The sequence below is a fragment of the Pan paniscus genome, chromosome 8 (assembly GCF_029289425.2).
Source record: "Pan paniscus chromosome 8, NHGRI_mPanPan1-v2.0_pri, whole genome shotgun sequence".
Taxonomy (NCBI): domain Eukaryota; kingdom Metazoa; phylum Chordata; class Mammalia; order Primates; family Hominidae; genus Pan; species Pan paniscus.
In genome coordinates this window covers 85,275,571-85,301,265 of record NC_073257.2, presented here as the reverse complement: position 1 = coordinate 85,301,265, position 25,695 = coordinate 85,275,571, and the positions used below count along the sequence as shown (strand labels likewise).

The 25,695-nt window shown below is 42.1% G+C and overlaps 2 protein-coding genes and 1 non-coding gene across 9 annotated transcripts in view; 2 read left to right on the top strand and 1 right to left on the bottom strand.

Moving 5' to 3' along the window:
- NUDT13 (nudix hydrolase 13) overlaps positions 1-23,630 on the bottom strand; it is a 49,649-nt gene extending 26,019 nt beyond the window's left edge. Inside the window, exons 1-8 of one of the 6 annotated variants that reach the window (XM_055092990.2) lie at positions 22,975-23,630; positions 15,643-15,835; positions 11,759-11,850; positions 6,054-6,193; positions 3,904-4,038; positions 1,904-2,010; positions 984-1,109; positions 718-829 (exon numbers count right to left, since the gene is read on the bottom strand). In XM_055092990.2, coding sequence (XP_054948965.1) covers positions 718-829; positions 984-1,109; positions 1,904-2,010; positions 3,904-4,038; positions 6,054-6,193; positions 11,759-11,841 — 703 coding nt within the window. In that variant the 5' untranslated portion in view covers positions 11,842-11,850; positions 15,643-15,835; positions 22,975-23,630. Of the gene's footprint in view, positions 1-717; positions 830-983; positions 1,110-1,903; positions 6,194-6,688; positions 6,761-11,758; positions 11,851-15,642; positions 21,699-22,974 lie in introns of those variants that run through there. The other 5 variants (XR_010113256.1, XM_063607758.1, XM_008968993.5 and 2 more) reach the window with 5 other exon arrangements.
- ECD (ecdysoneless cell cycle regulator) overlaps positions 1-25,695 on the top strand; it is a 92,848-nt gene that overhangs the window by 41,716 nt on the left and 25,437 nt on the right. Inside the window, exon 15 of one of the 2 annotated variants that reach the window (XM_055092979.2) lies at positions 23,640-24,014. The exons of the other annotated variant lie outside the window; for it this stretch is intronic. Coding sequence (XP_054948954.1) covers positions 23,640-23,749 — 110 coding nt within the window. The 3' untranslated portion in view covers positions 23,750-24,014. Of the gene's footprint in view, positions 1-23,639; positions 24,015-25,695 lie in introns of those variants that run through there. 2 annotated transcript variants of the gene reach the window in all.
- On the top strand, positions 29-156 carry LOC112441086 (small nucleolar RNA SNORA11). Its single transcript, XR_003029063.1, has one exon. It is a non-coding gene; the product is annotated as a small nucleolar RNA SNORA11 (small nucleolar RNA).

Sequence of the window (25,695 nt, the reverse complement as noted above, 5' to 3'; positions counted from 1 at the left end):
TAAGTGTAGTAAAAATTCATGGAATCTAGGGGTGTGCTCAGAGCAGGGGGCCTAAAGAATGGCTCCTCTGTTTATAACACACCCAACAGGAATCTGGGGTCAATGTGATGAGAGGCACAAAGCTTGTGGCCTCCCTACAAACAAATGCCTACATGTGAAGAGGAAAAAAAATTATAGAATCTGGGTAGTGGGTGTATGGGTGTTCACTGTATAATTCTTTCAACAATCTACTATGTTTGAAAATCTGCTTAAAAAAATAGTGTGGCTCACACCTGTAATCCCAACACTTTGGGAGGTCAAGGCAGTTAGGTCACTTGAAGCCAGGAGTTCAGGACTGGCCTAGGCAACACGGCGAGACCCTGTCTCTACAAAAAATTTTAAAAATTAGCCGGGCATGGTAGCCTGCGCCTGTAGTCCTAGCTATTCAGGAGGCTGAGGTGGGAGGATTGCTTGAGCCCAGAAGGTCGAGGCTGTAATGAGCCATGATTGCGCCACTGCACTCCAGCCTGAGCAACAGGGTGAGACTCCCATCTCAAAAAAAAAGGAAAGGAAAAAATTATATATATATATATATATAATGCCAGAAAGCAGTTTTCTTGACATGATAGGAAAGAATGTGCTTGGGAATTCAAGCTCTATAGCAACAAGACAGAGAAGATTGTATTAGTAAGATTGTATATCTTCCAGTGTCACCTGTATATCCCCTAAACTCCTCACCTATATCACAAAAACCTGCCAAGGCAGAATACATTCCCTTGGGAAAGGAGCTTTGGCGGGCAAGCAGGCATCGGGTCCCATCTGACACCAGCGTGATCACCACAGGAGCCATCTAGGAAAGGGGAATGGAAACTGAGATGCTGGCACTTTGGGCCCTGCCAATGAGCTAAAGCAATGTATAATTAAGGAATTGCACAGGCTTCCTTCCCCAGGACAAAGCAGCACACAGTCTTCTTGGATTACTGTCCTCTTACAGCAATACTTACCTGTGGATAATAGATGATATTATTGGAAGGGCACACACGCTTGCTGCCAGCCATGTTCTTCTTGGTGGGCTGCCCACTTCTGCTGCAGAACTGATGAGCATCATGCCAGCGGAGAAGAGCTTGAGCCTAGGAACACAATGATGGGCCTGGTGTCATTTGGAGAGAATGCGGGGCTCATCTTTAACAGCACTGGGCCTAGCGTCTGGAACAACTCACAGAAAAATGCCAATCTCTTTACAGCTCACGTAATTTAAATGGTTACTGTTTAAATTTCAGGACAAGTAAACTAACTGAACATATTCCTCTAGCATCAGAAATCTGAATAAAAGAAAGCATATTTTTAAATGTATTATTATTTAAAACATATGAAGTATATGAGGTAATAAAATGAACACCCATGTATTCACTAACCAGCTTAAAAAAACATTCCCAGTACAGTTGAACACCCCAAAATGTTCTTCTCCCTGGTAAAGTTGGAATTTTTTGCAACTAAAAAAATGTTTAGAGGTTTCTTTTTAAATTAAATGCACAATCAAAATACTTTAGCAAGTGAAATCTAAAGCTGTGAGGGCAAGTCATTAAAGCAATGTAAAGTAATTTCTCTTAGGGAAAACATGATACTGTATATGTCATGCTATGTGGGTCATTAAAAATGTTTATGAGGCTGACAGATCCTATTGCCATAGATCTGCATGTCTTTAGGAGACAATGATCTTGACAGTGGTTCTGCCAAAAACAAGGGCAGAAGAAGGAAGAATAAGCAATCTTCCTACAGCACATTGTCCTGCCAGTGTTTGTAGAAAGGACTATAATCTGCAAAAGAAGAAATCAAACGTCACTCTAGCCTTGTGTGTACACATGGATTTGCCCACACTTACTGCTCTACTAAATTTCCTACAGAATGAGAAATCAGAATCTACCGTGGACAGCAAGGAGGCATCCCTTGCATTGAGTTGAAAGAGTGCCTTTCTCAGCTCAATGAAAGACCCCTTGAGCTCTGTCTCCATTTCAGGTTTGTGTAAGGAGGCTAGAAAATTAGAAAAGATAATGAAATTAAACAATGACAAACTTTGCCTCAGGGCCTCTCTCCAGTCTATCCTGTTAAAATAGTGTTTCCCAAACTTGCCTCGTAAGATTCAGCTGGGTGTGGGGGCGTGTGCCTGTAGTCCCAGCTACTCAGGAGACTGAGGCAGGAGGATGGCTTGAGGCCATTAGGAGTTCCAGGCTACATACAGTGCGCTATGATCTTACCTGTGAATAGCCACTGCACTCCAGTGAGACCCCATCTCTAAAATTTAAAAAAGGCCAGGTACGGCACTTTGGGAGGCCGAGGCGGGTGAATCACTTGAGGTCAGGAGTTCGAGACCAGCCTGGCCAACATGGTGAAACCCTGTCTGTATTAAAAACACAAAAATTAGCCGGGCTTGGTGGTGGGCGCCTGTAATCCCAGCTACTCAGGAGGCTGAGGCAGGAGAATCGCCTGAACCCAGGAGGCAGAGGTTGCAGTGAACCAATCGCACCATTGCACTCCAGCCTGGGTGACAGCAAAACTCCATCTCAAAATAAATATACATAAAAATTTTTTTAAAAAGCAAGATTCTCAAGCCCCTACCTGGAGATTCTAAAGCAGCTGGCATGGAGTGAGGCCCAGCAATCTCTATTTTTGTTTTAACAAGCACCAGGTGATTCTTACATTCAGGCCAGTTTGGGAAACATTAGCACATAGTATTTCTCAAGATCTTCTTCGGGGCAAGAACATTTGCATTAGCTTATCCTTGGAAAAGAGATGAAGTGGGACCTCATGGCTCCTATGTGAACCTCATCCCGGCATCACTACATTTACACCTAGACCATTAAAGACAGAAGGAAAGCCTGACAGGAGCCATGAGCCAATAGCAAAGTGGTTCCCAATGGCAGGTCTGTGGACCCAGAGCTATATGGAAACATTTTTATTCACCTGTATTCAAAAAAGAAATTAGAATGATGTTATAAGTTTTTTTAACATTTCTTATGAAATACTGAAATATACAAAATGTGACCGGGCTTGGTGGCTCATGCCTGTAATCCCAGCACTTTGGGAGGCTGAGGCAGGCGGATCACCTGAGGTCAGGAGTTCGAGACCAGCCTGACCAACATGGAGAAACCCCGTCTCTACTAAAAATACAAAACTAGCCGGGCATGGTGGCACGTGCCTGTAATCCCAGCTAATAGGGAGGCTGAGGCAGGAGAATCGCTTGAACCTGGGAGGCGAAGGTTGTGGCGAGCCGAGATCGCGCCATTGCACTCCAGCCTGGGCAACAAGAGTGAAACTCCGCCTCAGAAAAAAAAAAAGAAATATACAAAATGTATAGGCCAGGTGTGGTGGCTCATACCTATAATCTTAGCACTTTGGGAGGCCAAGGAGGGAGGATTGCTTGTGCCCAGGAGTTTGAGACCAGCCTGGGCAACATAAGGAGACCCCCATCTCTATTAAAAAAAAAAAAATTAAAAATTAGCTGGGCATGGTAGTACATGCCCATGGTCTCAGCTACTCAGGAGGCTGAGGTGGGAGGGTCACTTGAGCCCAGGAGGTCAAGGCTGCAGTGAGCTGTGATTGTACCACTGCACTCCAGCCTGGGTGACAGCAAGACATTGTCTCAATAAAATAAGATAAAATAAATAAATAAAATGTATAATGGTACAGAGACTAATACCATAAATATTCATGTACCCATCACCTAACTTAGAAGGCATTAAAATGTCCTTTATTGTCATTTAAATGATGATGATCGCAGATGACACTTTTTAATGTCCTTTTTTAAAAAATAGAAAGTTGATAACCTTTTGTATTCCCCAAATTTTCCTTTAAATTTTACCATTATGTGAAATCCCAAATTCTGAAGACCACTGGGAAGTACCCGTTAGGAATAATGTCATGTACCACTTATGGAAAAGGAGCTATCCAGACCTAGATCCAGAGCAAACCATGCTTCCTGCTGCTCAGAGCATCCAATCAGCACAGAATCTTCTATTCTTTGTGCATCCTGTCCAAATTTACCCAGGAGCCTTTCCAACTCTAAGAAACAGAAAGGGGAAGGGAGAAAAGCAAAACACAAGGGTTTCTATTAAATCACTACAGCCATATTAGACTCACAGAAAATCATCTACTTCAGCTTAAAGTGGGTATACTTGGCTTCCAACTGCAGCTAATTAGCTATGTAACCTTGGTCTAACCATTTAACCTCTCCAGGCCTGTTTTCTCATTAGCAATCTGAGGACTTTAGACCAAAGAAGGAATTCTCGTATAACATTGTATTACTGTATGACTGTATCATGAAAGGAAAATATCCCCTAGTTAGTAAGATGCATGATAGTTAACTTATTAAGTCATTGAAAAAAAAATAAGTATCACACTTAAAATGGTACAGACCAAGGCTGGGGGGCAGGGAGGATCATTTGAGGCCAGGAGTTTGGGACCAGCCTGGGCAACACAGCAAAGACCCTGTCTCTACAAAAAATAAAATCAGCTGGGTGCAGTGAAGTGCACACCTGTAGTCCCAAAAACTTGGGAGGCAGAGATGGGAGGATCTCTTGAGCCAAGGAGTTCAAGGCTGCAGGTAAAGACCAATCCAGTTCTATAATTAACCTCCAGAATGTGCTACTTTTGTGGACGAGAGTAAAATACTCATCTGAGATGCCAATCTCTAAAAGATGAGTGATGTGTAGGGAGAAATCCTATACACTTGTTCATGAAGGACTCATATTTATTTGTTCATAATACAACATAACACACACAAAAACCATAATACAACATAAACATTGCTAAATCTCTAAATAATGTTTAGTGCCTTCTGATGGAGTCCTCAGATTCTTCTGCAGTGCTAGAAACTACTTATCCAAGTACTCCAACTTCTGACCTATGGGAGAAATTCACTGGCAATACAGAAGTTAGTATATAGTGACTCATATAAAACTGAAAGTTCACATTTTGTTTTCTGTCTTTGAGACACCACCAGGCTCGACTAATTTTTTGTTCTTGGGTAGAGACGGGGTCTCACTATGTTGCCCAGGCTGGTTTTGAACTCCTGGGCTCAAGCAGTCCACCCACCTCAGCCTCCCAAAGTGCTGGGATTACAGGCATGAGCCACCCAACCCAGCCAAAGTTTGCATTTTGAATGACAAACCCCAATGGCTTAGATATCTTTAGTTAAATATGCTAAAAGGGTTCTAAAAGCAAATTCATTTTAATTCACTTTTAATCTTGACCCTTCTAGTAAAAATGAAGTTATGATGGAACTTTTTTTTTTTTTTGAGATGGAGTCTCGCTCTGTCACCCACACTGGGGTGCAGTGGCGTGATCTCGGCTCACTGCAAGCTCCGCCTCCCGGGTTGACGCCATTCTCCTACCTCAGCCTCCCGAGTAGCTGGGACTACAGGCACCCGCCACCACGCCCGGCTAATTTTTTTGTATTTTTAGTAGAGACGGGTTTCACCGTGTTAGCCAGGTTGGTCTTGATCTCTTGACCTCGTGATCTGCCCTCCTCGGCCTCCCAAAGTGCTGGGATTACAGGCGTGAGCCACCGCGCCTGGCCATGATGGAACTCTGAATTAGCATAACTGTATACCTCTGTGGAGGCTGGAATTCACTGCTCTAAGGCAAAGAATGGCAAACTTTTTCTGGAAAGAGATACTAAATATTTTAGGCTTTGTGAGTCATACAGTCTCTGTCACAACTCTGCATTGTAGTGCAAAAGTAGCCATAGACAATATGTCAATGAATGAGTACGTCTATGTTCCAATAAAAATTAATTTACAAAACAGGTAGCAGATACAATTTGGACAGCAGTTTTACCAACCCCTGGTTTAAGGCATTAGTGGTTCATTTCATCACCAAATAATATTTGACTGGACAACTAGAGTTCATACAATAAATTATTAGTTGGCAGAAGCAGTTATACAAGCATGAGACTCAAAAGCTTTCTGAAAAATCTAGACTCCAAAGTTCAAGGATCTTTCTTAGAATTCATTATGGGCTGAATTCTGCGTAGTGGCCACAGGCTGGTCAACGCCACTGGTCCACTCTGGACTTACCTAACAGGCTATGCCGGGGGGCCAGGTATTGATGTGCTGAAGTCTGAAGCAGAGGAGCCAGACTATGAAAGAGGTAAAACGCTCCTGTTTGCTGGGCTTTTTTACATGCATCATCATCTTCCTTCAGTTCAAATAAATACCTGTATTTGGGAAATAATCAAACCATTACAAAACCACCCTTAGTTACCTGTATAGCATTCATCTTTGAGAATGCTGTCGCTGCATCCCTCTCTTACCATGGTTATTTCCCTTTATTTATTTACAACCTAATTTGCTCCAAAAAGGGTTTGAGGTGGCTATAGATAATCATTCATTCCCTCCTTTGTCTTACTGTGTACCTCACCCATACTTCTGTGGTTGCACTATTGGTTTATTTGTTCATTTGTCTGTCTCCTCTGAGAGACTATGATCTCCTTAAGGGGAAGTTATGCTTTATTCAGCTCTGTATCTCTGTAGTTAGCATATTGAATGGCTCGATTCAATAAATATTTATTGAATTGAACTTCAAGGGTAATAAATATTTACTGAATTGAACTTCAAGGTACTCTGCCAATATTACACTGTGAGGCAAGAATTTACATGCAGTGGAGTGAAAGGAAAACAAGTACAGTGATAAAACATCAACCACAAAATACCTAGAGATGGGAACAGACTTTTTCACAGCAGACAAAGAGTAAACACTGTATCTTCAGTGACTCTCATTCAATCTAGGGAAGATAAAGAACAAATTTTACCTTCAATGTACCCTTACTTCAGACATCTAGATCCCAAAGTAGATACCATTAACTCCTTATCTCTAGCAAAGGGAGCACCTGGCCGGGCGTGGTAGCTCACGCCTGTAATCCCAGCACTTTGGGAGGCTGAGGCAGGTGGATCACGAGGTCAGGAGTTCGAGACCAGCCAGGCCAATATGGTGAAACCCTATCTCTACTAAAAATACAAAAATTAGCTGGGCATGGTGGCACGCGCCTGTAGTCCCAGCTACTCAGGAGGCTGAGGCCGAAGAATCGCTTGAACCTGGGAGGCGAAGGTTGCAGTAAGCAGAGATCATGCCACTGCACTCCAGCCTGGATGACAGAGCGAGACTCCGTCTCAAAAAAAGAAAAGAAAACAAAGGGAGCATTGATGAAACCTATACTTAACCTATTTAATAAGGATAGTATTTTCATTTTCCTTCTTTTTTTGTTTTGAGACAGAGTCTCACTCTGTCACCCAGGCTGGAGTGCAGTGGCATGATCTCAGCTGACTGCAGCTTCTGCCTCCCAGGTTCAGGCAATTCTCGTGCCTCAGCCTCCCGAGTACCTGGGATTACAGGCATGCCCCACCATGCCCAGCTGATTTCTGTATTTTAGTAGAGACGGGGTTTCATCATGTTGGCCAGGCTGGTTTCGAACTCCTGACCTCAAGTGATCTGCCCTCGGCCTCCCAAAGTGCTGGGATTACAGGTGTGTGCCACCACACCCAGCCATAGTATTTTCAGTAGCCAAAATGAAAATGTGGAAAAAGGGAACATCCTCCTATTCTTGGTTTCTCAAAAACAGGCAATAGTAATGGGGTAAGTACCAGGCTTTTCCAGTACCTTCATTAAGGGTGGGCTGAGTCTCTCCCTTCAAATCCTTGTGATCAGCAGGGACAGAATGCAGACTCCCCTGGGGCCTTGGGATTAGCCATTTTTGCCTGTCAAAAGCCCTAAAACAGACACTCAGGTAAAAACTGGCTTCTTTTGTCAAGTGGGAAAAATAGTTTGCAGATATTTCCTGTGGGATCTGAGAACTCATGTAATACCAGTAGGCAGAGTTTGCTCAACATGAAAATAAAAAGCAAAAAGACAAATGCACCCCAGTGGTATCTTTCAGAACCTACTCTTGACTGTGATAAAAGGGGTTACGATGAGCTCTTTATAAATAGAAGACAAAAGAAACCTGATCTTTTAAGAATTGTGATATTTTTAAACTTATGAGTCACTGTAGCCTCCTGGGGCAAAGACTCAATGCATGTCAAAGGAGAGACGTGTCACTCAGAAGTTACCAAATATAAACAATAGAACAAACACTGCTGCCTTCGTAAAAGAACAGAAAGAGTGGTACAACCTGTACTTGCCCTAATGACCCTAAAAAGCAAAACACCTACAAAAACACCCAGGTTAAGGTCTTAGACCCAGGGCCTCACTGGAACTGGAATTGAGATCCAAAAGTTCCTTACACTCCTCTGGATTGGGAACTCTTATTTTTAAAAATGTATTTTCCCTTTTCAGTTATAATAGCATAGAAATTGCTATGATTATCAAAGTTGAAAATATTTAGATTATTTTAAAACAAACTTTTTCCTTATTTTAACAGTAAAAAATAGTCAATCTTTAATAATCAGAATATACAATTGTCAATTTTTTGAAAAGAAAATCATCAAAATCCCACCACTCAGGGATAATCACTGTTTACACTTTGGAATTCTCTAAGTGATTACTATTATACATCAATATATATATAAGTATATTTAGAATCCATCAAACCTACTAATTTGTAGCCTTTTTTCTTAAACATATGTAAACATTTTCACATCATATTCTTTATTGGTAGACTTTTATTCTTTTCTTTTTTTTTTTTGAGACTGAGTTTCACTCTTGTTTTCCAGGCTGGAGTGCAGTGGCACGATCTTGGCTCACTGTAACCTCTGCCTCCCGGGTCCAAGTGATTCTCTTGCCTCAGCCTCCCAGGTAGCTGGGATTACAGGTGCCCGCCACCACACCTGGCTAATTTTTGTATTTTTAATAGAGATGGGGTTTTGCCATGTTGGCCAGGCTGGTCTCGAACTCCTGACCTCAGGTGATCCACCCGTCTCAGCCTCCCAAAGTGCTGGGATTACAGGTGTGAGCTACTGTGCCTGGCCTCATTACTTTTATTCATTCTTAAATAGATTTATTTAATCACTTTAACATACTTAAATTTTAGACTCTATTTAATAATTATGTTAATATTCTTGGCCAGGCGTGGTGGCGTACTCCTGTAATCCCAGCACTTTGGGAGGTCGAGGTGGGTGGATCACAAGGTCAAGAGATCCAGACCATCCTGGCCAACATGGTGAAACCCCATATCGACTAAAAATACAAAAATTAGCTGGGCGTGGTGGCGTGTGCCTGTAGTCCCAGCTACTCAGGAGGCTGAGGCAGGAGAATCACTTGAACCCATGAGGTGGAGGTTGCAGTGAGCTGAGATCACGCCACTGCAGTCCAGCCTGGCAACAGAGCAAGACTCCATCTCAAAAAAAAAAAAAAAAAAAAATTCTTGTAGTCTGTTAAAGGAGTACACTCAACCTAAATGTCCAACAATATCTGAAACAAGTATCACAATTTTGTTGTTTGTTCACTCTTGTTCATGTAGGATTATATGCTTATGTGCTTCTAATTTTTTTTCTTTGAGACAGGGTCTCACTCTATCATGCAGGCTGGAGTGCAATGACACGATCTCGGCTTATTGCAACTTCCACCTCCCAGGTTCAAGCGACTCTCCCACCTCAGCCTCCTGAGTAGCTGTGACTACAGGTGCACGCCACCATTCCTGGCTAATTTTTGTATTTTTAGTAGAGACGGCTTCACCATGCTGGCCAAGCTGGTCTCGAACTCCTGACCTCGAGTGATCTGCCCGCCTTGGCTTCCCAAAGTGCTGGGATTACAGGCATGAGCCACTGCACCCAGCCTTTATATGCCTCTAAATTTTGGAGCTTGATAGGGCTTTATATGTAGGAATCACTGGTTGTGAGTGTGTACTTCCTAAGGAGTTTTATATTTATATTCACATGGTGCCCCAGGGGTATTTTCAGTCCAAGATTACTACTTAAATTCATTTCTTAGGCTGGGCATGGTGGCTCATGCCTATAATCCCAGCACTTTGGGAGGTAAAGGCAGGAGGATTGCTTGAGCCCAGGAGTTTGAGACCAGCCTGGGCAACATAGCAAGACCCTACCTTACAAACAATAAAAAAAAATTAGCCAGGCATGGTGGTGTACAAGTAGCTACACATGTGATCCTAGCTACTTGGTGGGAGAATTGATTCAGCCTGGGAGGTTGAGGCTGCAGTGAGCTATGATCATACCACTGCACTCCAGCCTGTGTGACAGAGCAAGATCCTGTCTCAAAAAGAAAAAAAAGAAAAAAAAATTATTTCTTAGGTTAAGGGTTCTAGAACCACACCACATAGATGGTATAAATTTAACCCCCAAAACTGTATGAAAGCAGGCTAGTGATTTCAAATTCACAGATTTCTAATTTCCCTAGGCTAAGACAAAAAAGTCTTTATCATCTTCATGTGCTATTGTAGATTTTGTTTTCCTACTCTACCTTTCACTGAAGTTTAGTTCTTGGGGGAAGGGGGTGGGGTTATCTACTTTATTTATAGGAAACTTCATGAAATATTATTCAATACAGTTTTTTTCATCTGAAGTGACAGGAATAGAACAATATAATTTTAACATGTTTATTATTCTATTATAGTACCTTAATTTACTTAATTTCTCCCTTACTGTTCATTCATTCAACAGTACTTTAGTGCCTACCATGTGCCAGGCACTGTTTTATGAAGTAGGGGTACCACAGTGGAAAGACAAAGTCTGATCTTAATAGAACTTATATTCAAGTGTGTGAGATATTTTAGATATTATTGGATATTTAGTTTGTTTAAAATTTTTCGGCCAGGTTTGGTGACTTACGCCTGTAATCCCAACACTTTGGGAGGTCAAGGCAGGTGGATTGCCAGAGCTCAGGAGTTCAGACCAGCACGGACAACATGGCAAAACCCTGTCTCTACACAAAAATATAAAAATTAGCCAGGCATGGTGGCATATGCCTGTAGTCCCAGCTACTTGGGGGTTTGAGGTGGGAGGATCGCTTGACCCCAGGAGATCAAGGCTTCAGTGAGCCAAGATTGTACCACTGCACTTCAGCCTGAGTGACAGAGTGAGACTCCATCTCTAAAAAAATAAAAATATATATTTTTTGATGTTTACTGGTTTATTATATAGGATATTACGAAGGATACAAATGAAGAGATGCATTTAGGTCAGGTATGTAGGGGGAGGGTGCAGAGCTTCCATGACTCCCTGGGTGCACCACCCTCCAGGAACTTCCATGTGTTCAGCTATCCAGAGGCTCTCTGAACCCTGTCCTTTTGGGTTTTTATGGTGGCTTCATTACATAGGCATGATGGACAACCATGTAGAAATCTGATTGGACAAAATGGTTATGATTTTATAATAATAGACTGACCGGAAACCCAGCAATGCCTGTCTGTTCAGGTTCTCCTTGGCCTCTCTGTGCAGCCTTCCTTCCTCCGGAGTATGGGGCACAACCCTCTCTGGAATGAGGGTCTTTGGACCCGCAATCAGATTAGAGTCCTGCCATGGGCAGGTAAAAGGAGGATAGGAGAAGGTAAAAGAGATTTTGTTTCCTGAGGCCTGCCCCTGAGGTCTAAAGTGCCCCACATTATAACAAAAGACTGTAATAAGGGCCATAGGAGTTATGAGCCAGAAACCATGGATGAATATATATATATGAATATATATATACACACACACACATATACACACACACAAATATAGTAATATATAATGTATATATAATAATCATAAACCTAAATATATATATAAAATCATAATATCGCAATAGTTTAATGGGCCAAACAGAATAATCAAAGCTCAGGTTGGCTAAAACTCACCGTGTCTTAGTAACATAGGTTGACAGCAGCCTATAGCACCAAAAAAATTTTCTCCTGCAAGCTATTCCACAATACAGGGACATTGTCAGGTCCTTAAAAAAAAAAAAGGAGTTTTAAAAAAAGTCATAATATGAAATTTAAAGTAATGAATTGCCAAGAGGGTTATACTTTAAGCCAGAATGGGATCACTCTGTAATATTAAGGAAAGACAAACTCAATAGGAGTCAGGTGATCTTGTTTCTAAATTGCATTTCTACCTCTAAGTAGCTATGGGATCTCAACATTTCAGTACTTCTTTCATAATCTAGAAAACTGAAACCTGTTCTACCCACTTAGAGTAAGAATGAAGTAGAAGGAATCCTGTCATAAGAATATATAAAGTCACAACATTAGGAAATTTTTTCAGAAGGCAGCTATGCAAATTCACATGGATCCAAGGTATTTTCTATTTTTTTGTCGCTCATTGAGAAAGAAAAAAAATCTGTAACTAAATAATCCATTCTGGGCAAGATGGTCCCTTTAAATTGTATATCAGTATTTTATTCCCCATGAAAAGTACCTCTCACATTGGCAGTAAAAAAAGTCAAGAATTCATTACAGTTAAATAACCAACCACCCTTTTCACTGTGTCTGAGGAAAGCCAGCTTTGACACTAAATGACTGAGGAACATCTAAAATTTAGTCCTACTTCTTGGTTGCATAATTATGAATCACTGATGATGAATTCTTGGACAGTTTTGGCTACAATCTATGTCCTAGCCATGGGTAAAATATATTTAGCAAATGACATTCAACAAAGTATTTATTGAGTACTGACTTTATTCAGAGTCCCTTAAAGAACACAAAAATGTAAAAGATGAAAATCCCTGCCCTCAAGGAACTCTAGCAGGAGAGAGAAAACAAATATATAGCCAGCTTTCACAGAAGGCAGTATGCAATATGTGGGTTGCAAAGCACTCTAGGAGATTATTAAAAGTATTATTCCTACTTTAATAACCCCAAAACTAGTGTGATATACTATAAAAAATGTATTTAAAGTCATTATTTCTGGCTCATACACCACTCAGAATGTAAACTGGTATGATATTTTTACAGGTTGATTTGGAAATATCTATTAAAGTGTCAAATAATAAGCCTCTCTTTTTCCTCAGCAATTCCATGTTTAGGAATTTACCCTAGGAAGGAAAGGATATGTACAAGAACGTTAACTGAAAATTATGATAAAATGGATTAATACGCGACTTAAGAACAAATAGAAGGGCTGGGTGCGGTGGCTCACGCCTGTAATCCCAGCACTTTGGGAGGCCGAGGCGGGCGGATCACCCGAGGTCAGGAGTTCGAGACCAGCCTCACCAACATGGAGAAACCCCATCTCTACCAAAAATACAAAATTAGCTGGGTGTGGAGGCACATGCTTGTAATCCTGCCTACTTGGGAGGCTGAGGCAGGAGAATCGCTTGAACCTAGGAGGCGGAGGTTGCAGTGAGCCGAGATCGTGCCATTGCACTCCAGCCTGGGCAACAAGAGCAAAACGTCGTCTTAAAAAAAAGAAAAAGAAAAAGAACAAATAGAAAATAATATAACAGTGAAAAAAAAATATATATATATAGTAACAGGGAGAGAGACTTAGAACACATTATTAAGTAAACAAAAAAAGCAAGGAGGAATTGGAGGTGATACTAGTCAAAGTGTACAAAGTTTCAGTTAGGATGAATAAATTCTGGATATCTATTGTGCTGTATGGTAACTATAGTTCATAATATTTATATACTTGGAAATTACTAAGAAAGTAGATATTAAATATTCTCAACACACACAAAAAAATGTGAGGTGATGAATATATTAATTTGCTAGATTTAATCATTTCACAATGTATACCTGTATCAAAACATCACATTGTAAACTATAAATATATACTTTTTTTGTCAAAAAGTATATATTATACTTTAATACCTTAATATTATACCTTAATAAAGCTGGAGAAAAAAACAGGTAACAGTTGGTTAACATGACCTAATTATTTATAAAGAAAAGGACACAGACATACCAATATACATAAATTATATGTATTTAATTATATTTTTCTTTCTTTTTTTTTTTGAGACGGAGTTTCGCTCTTGTTGCCCGGGCTGGAGTGCAATGGCGCAATCTCGGCTCACCGCAATCTCCACCTCCCGGGTTCAAGCGATTCTCCTGCCTCAGCCTCTCGAGTAGTTGGGATTACAGGCATACGCCACCACGCCTAGCTAATTTTGTATTTTTTTTAGTAGAGACGGGGTTTCTCCATGCTGGTCAGGCTGGTCTCGAACTCCTGTTCTCAGGTGATCTGCCTGCCTGGGCCTCCCAAAGTGCTGGGATTACAGGCAAGAGCCACTGCCCCCGGCCTTATTTATATTTTTCAAATGACTAGAAGTATACATACCAAACTGTTAAAGAGTGACTAATTTGGGGGAGTGGGATGAAGACAAACATTGAAAAAGGTGCCTGTAATTTTTATTTTGTTCATTTTTCTGTACTGAAAAAAAAATTAGCCATGTGTACTTATTCCTTTTAAGACAAAAGAAAAGCCTAATAAAATAGTAGTTCCTGAGACTAACTGGTTAATGAGGCTACCTCCATGCCACTGTTCCCCAAAACACCTCACCATATTCCGTGAGCCAAAGGGAATTCATTTGGTGAGTTTCTTGGACCTTGGGAACTGCTGCCTGATGTTTTGCCTAGTTTCTGCTACTAAATTAACCTTAGCCAGTTGTAGATTGTCATGGCTGCTGACTCATGAGCTGATGGTCACAGAGCTATTTATGTTTTTAAAAGTACAATGTTTGATAGAGATGAAAGGTAATAGCAGTCTTACCCAACTACTAAATGATGAGGCAAGGTGCTTTAACATTAAGAGTTTCTTTGAACTCCCCAACACAAATGATTCACACGTTTCTTATCCTGTTCATCTTTCCAGAAGAAAGATTATAAAGTACTACAGCGTGACAAAAAAGCCCATCTTGTAGTGAGCCGAGATCGCGCCACTGCACTCCAGCCTGGGCGACAGAGCGAGACTCTGTCTCAAAACAAAAAAACAAAACAAAACAAGACAAAACAAAAAAAGCCCATCTTGAATCTAGTGGTTACTTCCACCGTGAAGAGGCCAGGTTCCCTAGTATTTAAGAGACCTTTTTTTAGGCCGGGCGCGGTGGCTCACGTCTGTAATCCCAGCACTTTGGGAGGCCGAGGTGGGCGGATCACGAGGTCAGGAGACCGAGACCATCCTGGCTAACACGGTGAAACCCCGTCTCTGTTAAAAATACAAAAAAAAGTGGCTGGGCGTGGTGGCGGGCGCCTGTAGTCCCAGCTACTAGGGAGGCTGAGGCAGGAGAATGGCATGAACCCAGGAAGCGGAGCTTGCAGTGAGCGGAGATCATGTCACTGCACTCCAGCCTGGGCGACCGAGTGATACTCCGCCTGTTTTTAGAGTCCGTTTCTCCACGACTGTGGACCTCCATGGGACAGGGAAATATGGAAAACTGAGGAACCACGGGAATACAGCTTTGAAGGTCTCACTGACCTGCTTTATAGTTTGCTTTCTAAAAAATAATTTCCCCCCTTAAAAAAAAAATAAAAATTAAGGCACAATGTGAGAAGTTGGCAAGTTCCATTTTTAAATGACTTTCCAAAAAATATCAGAAAATGATGAGCTGTGGTTACTGAGGTAGCTCCACAGTTATGAGGCAAAACTATGGTTATATCCCTGGTTTCTGCAAAAAGGAAGAGATTAAGCTAAAATGTTAAAATGCTGTGACCACGACCTTTTTTCAAGTTCTGATCATGCCTCCCTGTGAAGTCCTTCCTGCACTTAGAAGCTGAGCAGGTTTCTGTTTCACTGTACTCACTCTGAATTCTTTTCGGGGCACCTTCCTAGTCCTCAGGAATCAGCACAAAAGAGGAAACTCCAAATGTTCACGTTCAACGGCTTCCGTTCCCTGGAGGGACCATTGCTTCTTCTGCCACACTTCCCAGAATCCTCCTAGAGATGCACTCTGGGAATTGTAGTTCAGTTCCCAGGCATGCTGCTGTGTTCTCCAGCTGCAAGTTAACCATGATTGTCAAAAGCATGAACATCTAAGATCTTATTACCAAGAGAACTACTGTATCCTTGGAGAAAGTAGGTTAGTATTAGATCCATTTTTTAATTAAAAAAAGATAAAGTCATTAAGTCCACCCTCATACACAGAAGGCATATATTATGAGGCTGGGGAGAGGATGAAGCAGGGGTGGGAATCAAATACCTTTTAACCTTAGTATATCTCTAGTTCTCTCTCTGCACACTTTAGAACTAGCTCTAAAATTTCATGAAGTTCTTCCAATTTAAAAGGATGGGACTCTGTATAGGTATGTATAGATATGTTTGAACTTATGGTAGGATTCATTTCTTGATCAGAGGAAGAGCATTCCATTTGACTGGAAGCAGTCTCCTAGCAGTGTGTCCGGAGTTCGTTCCTTCCAGTGGGTTCTTGGTCTTGCTGACTTCAAGAATGAAGCCGTGGAGCTTTCGGTGAGTGTTATAGCTCTTAAAGGTGGCACGAACCCAAAGAGTGAGCAGCAGCAAGATTTCTTGTGAAGAGCGAGAGAACACAGCTTCCACAGCGTGGAAGGGGACCCGAGTAGGTTGCCGCTGCTGTTGGGGGTGCCAGCTTTTATTCCCTTATTTGTTCCTGCCCACATCCTGCTGAATGGTCCATTTTACAGAGCACTGATTGGTCCATTTTATGGAGTGCTGATTGGTTCATTTGACAGAGTGCTGATTTGTGCATTTACAATCCTTTAGCTAGACACAGAGTGCTGATTGGTGCGTTTTTACAGAGTGCTGATTGGTGCGTTTACAATCCTTTAGCTAGACACAGTGCTGATTGGTGCATTTACAATCCTTTAGCTAGACACAGAGTGCTGATTGGTGCGTTTACAATCCTTTAGCTAGACACAGAGTGCTGATTGGTGCATTTTTACAGAGTGCTGATTGGTGTGTTTACAATCCTTTAGCTGGAAACAGAGTGCTGATTGGTGCGTTTACAATCCTTTAGCTAGACACGGAGTGCTGATTGGTGCATTTTTACAGAGTGCTGATTGGTGTGTTTACAATCCTTTAGCTGGACACAGAGTGCTGATTGGTGCATTTTTACAGTGTGCTGATTGGTGCATTTACAATTCTCTAACTAGACAGAAAAGTTCACCAAGTCCCCACTCCACCCAGGAAGTCCAGCTGGCTTCACCTCTCAGCAGAGCTACTTTGGTGCCGCTCTCTTCTCGTTTTACTACTGAAGTTACTTGCCTATGAGAGAAGACACTTTTTTTTTTTTGAGATGGAGTTGCTCTGTCGCTCAGGTTGGAGAGCAGTGGTATGTACAATCTTGGCTTACTGAAACCTCCTCCTCCGGAGTCAAGTGATTCTCCTGCCTCAGCCTCCCGAGCAGCTGGGATAACAGGTGCACACCACCATGCCTGGCTAATTTTTGTATTTTTAGTAAAGCCAGTGTTTCGCCATGTTGACCAGGCTGTCTTAAACTTCTGACCTCAAGTGATCCACTCGCCTCGGCCTTCCAAAGTGCTGGGATTACAGGCGTGAGCCACCGCACCCAGCCAAGAGAAGAAGTCCACTCATTCAACATGTATTTAATGAGTACCCAATGTGCCTAGGACTGTTATAGGGATAGGATACAGCAGGGAACAAAACATGAAAATCTCTGTCCTCATGTAACTTACATTCTAGAAGGGGAAACAAACGAGTAAATATACAATGTGTCATGGTTATAAAGCTTAAGAAGAAAAATAAAGCAAGATAAGTTGAGGGATTATTTTGCTATTTTATATAGGATGGTCAGCCTCATTGTTAAGATAATATTTAAACAAAGACCCTGAAGAAGGTGATGAAGAAACCAAGTTTATATCTATGGAAAGAGATTTGTAGACAGAGCAAAATAAGCATACACAAAGGCCCTGGGGTGGGAGTGTGCCATTTGAGGAAAGGCTAGGAAAGAGCATGGTGATCAGAGATGAGATCAGAGTAGGCCGGGCATGGTGGCTCATGCCTGTAATCCCAGCACTTTGGGAGCCCGAGATGGGCACATCATTTGAGGTCAGGAGTTTTAGACCAGCCTGGCCAACATGGTGAAACCCTACTAAAAATACAAAATTAAGCCAGGTCTGGTGTCGCATACCTGTAGTCCCAGCTACTTGGGAGGCTAAGGCACAAGAATCGCTTGAACCCGAGAGGCAGAGGTTGCAGTGAGCTGAGATTGCGCCACTGCACTCCAGCCTGGGTGACAGAGCGAGACATTGTCTGAAAAAAAAAAAAAATCAGATTGGTTCATTATCCTTAAGGAAGACACAGAAAATTGTAGGGAAACAAGATATAAAGTCAATGGATTCTAAGGATGCTTAGGGGGAAATTGGGGCTCTAATAATTTAAAAAGTCAAAATAACTATTTTTGTAGTAATTGTTAAGTGCTATAATAATAAAAATAGCTCAGACTGAGCATTTGCTGTGTTCCAGGCACTATGCTAAGTGTCCCACATATTTGTCATTAATCCTCACATCCTATGAAATCTGTATTAAAATTTGTACTTTAGGCTACGTGTGGTGGCACACGCCTGTAATCCCAGCACTTTGGGGACTGAGGTGGGAAGATTGCTTGAGTTCAGGAGTTCAAGAAACCAGCCTGAGCAACATGACAAAACACCATCTCTACAAAAAATACGAAAATTAGCTGGGCATGGTGGCATGCACCTGCGGTCCCAGCTACTCAGGAGGCTGAGATAGGAGGACTGCTTGAGCCCAGGAGTGAGCCGAGATCATGATGCTGCACTCCATCCAGCTTGGTGACAGAGAGACCCTGTCTAAAAAAAAAAAAAATTGCATGTTACAGATGAGAAAACATAGGCTTAGAAAAATTAAGTAGGGGAGGCGCGGTGGCTCACACCTGTAATCCCAGCACTTTGGGAGGCCAAGGCGGGTGGATCACAAGCTCAGGAGTTTGAGACCAGCCTGGCCAATATCGTGAAACCCCGTCTCTACTAAAAATACAAAAATGAGCCAAGTGTGGTGGCGTGCTCTTGTAGCCCCAGCTACTCAGGAGGCTGAGACAGGAGAATCGCTTGAACCCAGGAGGTGGAGGTTGCAGTGAGCCAAGATTGAGCGACTACATTCCAGCCTGGGCAACAGAGTGAAACTCCATCTCAAAAAAGAAAAAGAAAAGTAATTTGTCCATATTTACACAGCTACTCAGTAGAAGTGTTGGGATATTAACCTAAATCTGTCTTAAGAAAGAATCTGTACTTTTGACCACCATACTATAGACCTGGATTGTATCTCTGACTGGGTGTGAGGTAGAGAAGTTGAACATAAATATTGGAAAATATTGGAAGGATTGAAAGAATCCCATGTTCATAAATTGGAAGGCCTAATTTGGTTAAAATGGCATATTCCCCAAACTGATCTACAGATTCAATGCAATTTCTATTAAAATCTCATCTGGCTTTTTTTGCATAAGCAACAAACGAAAAAATAAGACATCAAAATTTTAAGAACTTTTGTGCTACAAACAATATCATGAAGAATATAGAAAGATAACTCATAGAATTGGGAAAAATTATTGCAAGACACGTATCTGATAAGGGACTTGTATCTGGAATATATAAAGAACACTTAAATAACACAGTAATAAAAAGATAAACAACCAAATTTTAAAATGAGCAAAGAATCTGAATAGATACGTCTTCAAGGAAGATAGAAAAATGACCCATAAGCACATGAAAAGATTTGCATGGGAAATGCAAATCAAAATCATAATGAGATATCATTTTATACCCAATAGGATAGCTACAATCAAAATGCAGATAATGACAAGGAGTGGTGAGGATGTGGTGGAATTGGAATCCTCATACACAGCTGGTAAAATTGTAAATGGTGCTGCCGCTTTTGAAAACAGTTTGGTGGTTCCTCGTAAAGTTAAATATAGAGTTACCAAATGACCCAGCAATTTAACTCCTGGATTTATATTCCCAAGAGAATTGAAAACAAATGTCCACAAAAACTTGTAAATTAATTTTTGTGAAGCATTATTCACAATATTCAAAAAAAGTACAAACAACCCAAATGACTATCAACTGATAAATGGAGAAGCAAAATGTGGCATATCCAACCATACAATGACATATTTCTGGCAACAAAGAGGAATTATATATACTACAATATGGATAAAGCTTGAAAACATTATGCTAAGTGAAATAATCCAGTCACAAAAGAGTACATATTGTATTCCTACGAAATGTTCATAACAGGCAAATCTATAGAGACAGAAAGCAGATTAGTGGTTGCCTAGGAATGGGGGCAATTTATATGAAATATACCTAGGGTTGTGATTGCACTTATGTGAAATATTCAGAATAGGCAAATCTGTAAGACAAAAAGTGCCTAGGGATGGGGATGAGGATAGTGTTCAAAGATAATGAGGAGTAACTGCTCATGGAAACAGGATTTTGTTTTTTGTGGGATTTTTTTTTTTTTTTAAGACAGGATCTTGGCCGGGCGCGGTGGCTCACGACCGTAATCCTAGCACTTTGGGAGGTCGAGGCGGGTGGATCACGAGGTCAGGAGTTCAAGACCAGCCTGGCCAATATGGAGAAACCCTGTCTCTACTAAAAATACAAAAATTAGCTAGGTATGGTGGCGCGTGCCTGTAATCCCAGCTACTCCGGAGGCTGAGGAAGAATTGCTTGAACTGGGACCCGGGAAGCAGAGGTATCAGTGAGCCGAGATCGCGCCACTTGCACTCCAGCCTGGGCGACAGAGGGAGACTCTGTCTCAAACAAAAACAAACAAACAAAAAAAAGACAAAGTCTCCCTCTGTCGCCCAGGCTGGAGTGCAATGGCGCAGTCACGGCTCACTGCAGCCTCAACCTCCCAGGCTCCGAGGAGCTGGGAACACAGGCACCCGCCACCAAACCCGGCTAATTTTTTTTTTTTTTTTCTGAGACGGAGTCTCGCTCTGTCGCCCAGGTTGGAGAGCAGTGGCGCGATCTCAGCTCACTGCAAGCTCCGCCTCCCGGGTTCACGCCATTCTCCTGCCTCAGCCTCCCGAGTAGCTGGGATTACAGGCGCCTGCCACCGCGCCCGGCTAATTTTTTGTATTTTTAGTAGAGACGGTGTTTCACCATGTTAGCCAGGATAATCTCGATCTCTTGACCTCGTGATCCACCCGCCTCGGCCTCCCAAAGTGCTGGGATTACAGACGTGAGCCACCGCGCCCTGCCAATTTTTGTATTTTTAGTAGAGACAGGGTTTCGCCATGTTGCCCAGGCTGGTCTCAAACTCCTGCCCTCAAGTGATCCACCAGCCTCGGCCTCCCAAAGTGCTAGGATTACAGGCATGAGCCACCGTGCCTGGCCAGATATCTCTTTGATGTACTGATTTGTTTTCTTTTGGGTTAATACCCAGCAGTAGGATTGCTGGATTATATTAAGATGATAGTCCTATTTTTAGTTTTTTGAGGAACCTTCATCCTGTTCTCCATAGTGGCTGTACTAATTTACATTCCTACCTACGGTGTATGAGAATTCTCCTTTCTCCATATCTTCGCCAGTATTCATTATTGACTGCATTTTGGATAAAAGCTATTTTAACTGGGGTGAGTTGATATCTCGTAGTTTTGATGTGCATTTCTCTGATGATAATGATGTTGAGCATATTTTTATATACCTGTTGGGGCAAGGTTTATTTTTTACTACACAGACATGAATACAGAAAGTGGAGAAGAATTGGATCTATTAATGCAACCAATCTGCCACAGTAGCTCCATTAAAAGTATTCCTCAAATTGGCCAGGCTCGGTAGCTCATGCCTATAATCCCAGCATTCTGGGAGGCCTAGGCAGGTGGATCATTTGAGGTCAGGAGTTTGAGAGCAGCCTGGCCAACATGGTGAAACTATCTCTACTAAAATTACAAAAATTAGCTGGGCCTGGTGGCACGAGCCTGTAATCCCAGCTACTTGGGAGGCTGAGGCAGGAAAATCGCTTGAACCTGGGAGGCAGAGGTTGTAGTGAACCAAGATGGTGCCACTGCACTCCAGCCTGTGTGACAAAGGGAGACTCTGTCTCAACAACAACAACAAAGTATTCCTTAAATTGATATAGGATATGAAGCAGTGATGTTTCACTTCTGGATTGACTTCAGAACTAACATTAACCTTAGACTAATTATAGATACCACAAGTATATATCCCTCTTCTTTACTCTTTGTCTGCATTAAGATTAGTTATAATTATTTTTTCATTTCATAATTTTCTCAAAGTCATTGAAACAGGTCTAAAACTTATCAGCTTTGGGTCTATGATTAACAAACAACAACAAAATAAAATACCACACAATTGCATATCATACAGCATCCAATAATGATTACTCATATTAATCTAGTACTTCATACTTTTCGAAGAAATTTCAAAATAACATCAATTGACTTTTATAATGTCTTTCTGTGGATGGTAGGCCAAATATTATTATGGCCATTTGGTGAATGAAGAAACTTTTGCATAAAAGTTAAAATAATTCACTCAGATACCGTTAATGGTGGACTAGAATCTGGGTTCACTGATTCTACTACTGTTTCTTCCAAATAAGAAGTTATACTTTCTACCAATTTCCGTAATTTTGAGATTTTCCTGCCTCAGCCTCCCAAGTAGCTGGGATTACAGGCTCGTGCCACCAGGCCCAGCTAATTTTTGTAATTTTAGTAGAGATAGTTTCACCATGTTGGCCAGGCTGCTCTCAAACTCCTGACCTCAAATGATCCACCTGCCTAGGCCTCCCAGAATGCTGGGATTATAGGCATGAGCTACCGAGCCTGGCCAATTTGAGGAATACTTTTAATGGAACTACTGTGGCAGATTGGTTGCATTAATAGACTCAGCTCAATTTCCCAATTTTTATTTTAATTTTTTTGAGACAGGATCTCACTCTGTTGCCCAGGCTGGAGTGCAGTGGTGCAATCACAGCTAACTGCAGCCTTCACCTCCCAGCCTCAGGCAATTCTCCCACCTCAACCTCCCCAGTAGCTGAGACAGCAGGTGGGCGCCACCATGCCTAGATAATTTTTCTTTTTTTTGTTAGAGACAGAGTCTTGCCACGTTGCTAAGGCTGGTCTCAAATTCCTAGGCTCAAGTGATCCTCCTACCTTGGTCTCCCAAACCGCTGGTGTTACAGGCATGAGCCACTGTGCTCAGCCCCAGTATTCTTATTTTGGTTGTTGATACCATTATTTTGCCAGTTTTAATTACATCTGCAAAGTTCTTTTGCCGTGTACGGTAACATATTCACAGGTTTTCGAAATTAGGATGTGGACCTTTTTGAGGGGCCATTATTCTGCCTACCACAGTGAGCATCCCCGTTGAGGCTACTTGACGCAGGTGATCTGACTACCTCACTGCAGCCATTTCCCACAATGCCAAAGTGCCAGCATGTTAGTGACTAGAGTCATTTCCAGTTTCAGCTACATTCTAGAATCCCTTATGTCTTGATTGTCATGTCCCTATTCATAAGCAAGGAAGAAGTCTCTATCACTTCTACTCCCAAGGCCCATCCACATGTCTGCTGACTTGGCATTCACAGGTAAACCCATCCTCTTACACTGAGTTTTTCCTCTGTTAAAGGTAAATAACATAAGGTTACTCCATTGCTTAAAATACTTTAATGCTTTCCCATTACTTGTTACAGTACTTAACAGGTCGGCATGACCTAGCTTTTGCATACCTCTCCAATCTTCTCTCATATGGGTTCCTTCCTTCCTTACTGCATTGTAGCCACATTGAATTTCTTTTTTTTTTTCTTTTTCTTTTTCAGACGGAGTCTCGCTCTGTCGCCCAGGCTGGAGTGCAGTGGCGCGATCTGGGCTCACTGCAAGCTCTGCCTCCCGGGTTCACGCCATTCTCCTACCTCAGCCTCCTGAGTAGCTAGCTGGGACTACAGGCACCCGCCACCACGCCTGGCTAATTTTTTGTATTTTTAGTAGAGATGGGGTTTCACCGTGTTAGCCAGGATGGTCTCAATCTCCTGACCTCATGATCCACCTGCCTCGGCCTCCCAAAGTGCTGGGATTACAGGCGTGAGCCACTGCGCCCGGCCCCACATTGAATTTCTTTAGCTCCTCAAATGCACCAAGTTTTGTGTGTGTGTGTGTGTTGCTACATGGACCTCACATATAAAGACACACAGTAATATTCTCTCTCTCTAAATGTTCTTATTCACACACTTCATCTAGCTAATCAGTTCTCAGTTTAAATGTCATTTCTATAGTGATACTTTTCTTGTGATATCAATCTAAGCCATGTCCCTCGCCTTCTTCTTTCCCAGAGCACCCTGATGATTTCATTTTTTTTTTTTTGAGACGGAGTTTTGCTCTTGTTGCCCAGGCTGGAGTGCAATGGCACAATCTTGGCTCACTGCAACCTCCGCATCTGGGGTTCAAGCAATTCTCCTGCCTCAGCCTCCCAAGTAGCTGGGACTACAGGCGTGCACCACTACACCCAGCTAATTTTTTTTTTTTTTGTATTTTTAGTAGAGACCGGGTTCCACCATGTTGGATAGGTTGGTCTCGAACTCCTGACCTCAGGTGATCTGCCCGCCTTGGCCTCCCAAAGTGCTGAGATTACAGGTATGAGCCACTGTGCCCCGCCAAACATGTTTATTGGCCATATATATATATATATATATATATATTTTTTTTTTTTTTTGAGATGGAGTCTCATTCTGTTGCCAGGCTGGAGTGCCATGGCACAACCTTGGCTCACTGCAACCTCTGCCTCCTGGGTTCAAGCAATTCTCCTGCCTCATCCTCCCGAGTACCTGGGACTGCAGGCGCGCACCACCACACCCAGCTAATTTTTGTATTTTTAGTAGAGACGGGGTTTCACCATGTTGGCCAGGCTGGTCTCAATCTCTTGACCTTGTGATCCGCCCGCCTCCACCTCCCAAAGTGCTGGGATTACAGTTGTGAGCCACCGCACCAAGCCCTTTTTTTTTTTTTAGATGGAATCTCACTCTGTTATCCAGGCTGGAGGGCAGTTGCATGATCTCAGCTCACTGCAACCTCCACCTCCCGGTTTTAAGTGATTCTTGTGCCTTAGCCTCCCGAGTAGCTGGAACTACAGACATGCGCCATGATGTCCATCTAATTTTCATATATATATATATATATATGTATTTTTTTTTTTAACAGGCATGGGGGTTTCACCATGTTGGCCAGGCTGGTCTCGAACTTCTGACCTCAGGTGATCCACCCACCTCAGCCACCCAAAGTACTGGGATTACAGGTGTGAGCCACACCTGGTTTCCTTATTATTTTCACTTGTCAAATGTGTATGTACGTATATTTGTGTGTGTATGTTTTTTAATGTTGTACATACATACATTTTTTTTTTTCTTTTTCACTCTGTTGTCCAGGCTGGAGTGCAGTGGCGTGATCTCAGCTTACTGCAACCTCTGCCTCCCAGGTTCAAGCAATTCTCCTGTCTCAGCCTCCAGAGTAGCTGGGATTACAGGTGCACACCACCATGCCTGGCTAGTTTTTATATTTTTAGTAGAGGTGGGGTTTCAACATATTGGTCAGGCTGGTCTCGAACTCCTGACCTCAGGTGATCCACCCACCTCAGCCTCCCAAAGTGCTTGGATTACAGGCATGAGCCACCATGCCCAGCTGAAACATACATTTTTATGTTGTAGGTTTTCTTCAAAGGAATCCAAATTCTACAACAGCAGGAATGATATACCCAGCACTTACCATAGTCTGGCTTATATGGGCAGGCAATTATTTATGGATGAATGAATTTCTATTGCCACAGTGCAGGTTTTAATTCTTTTCAACAAAGATTATAAGCTCCTTAAAAGCAGAGATTGTCTA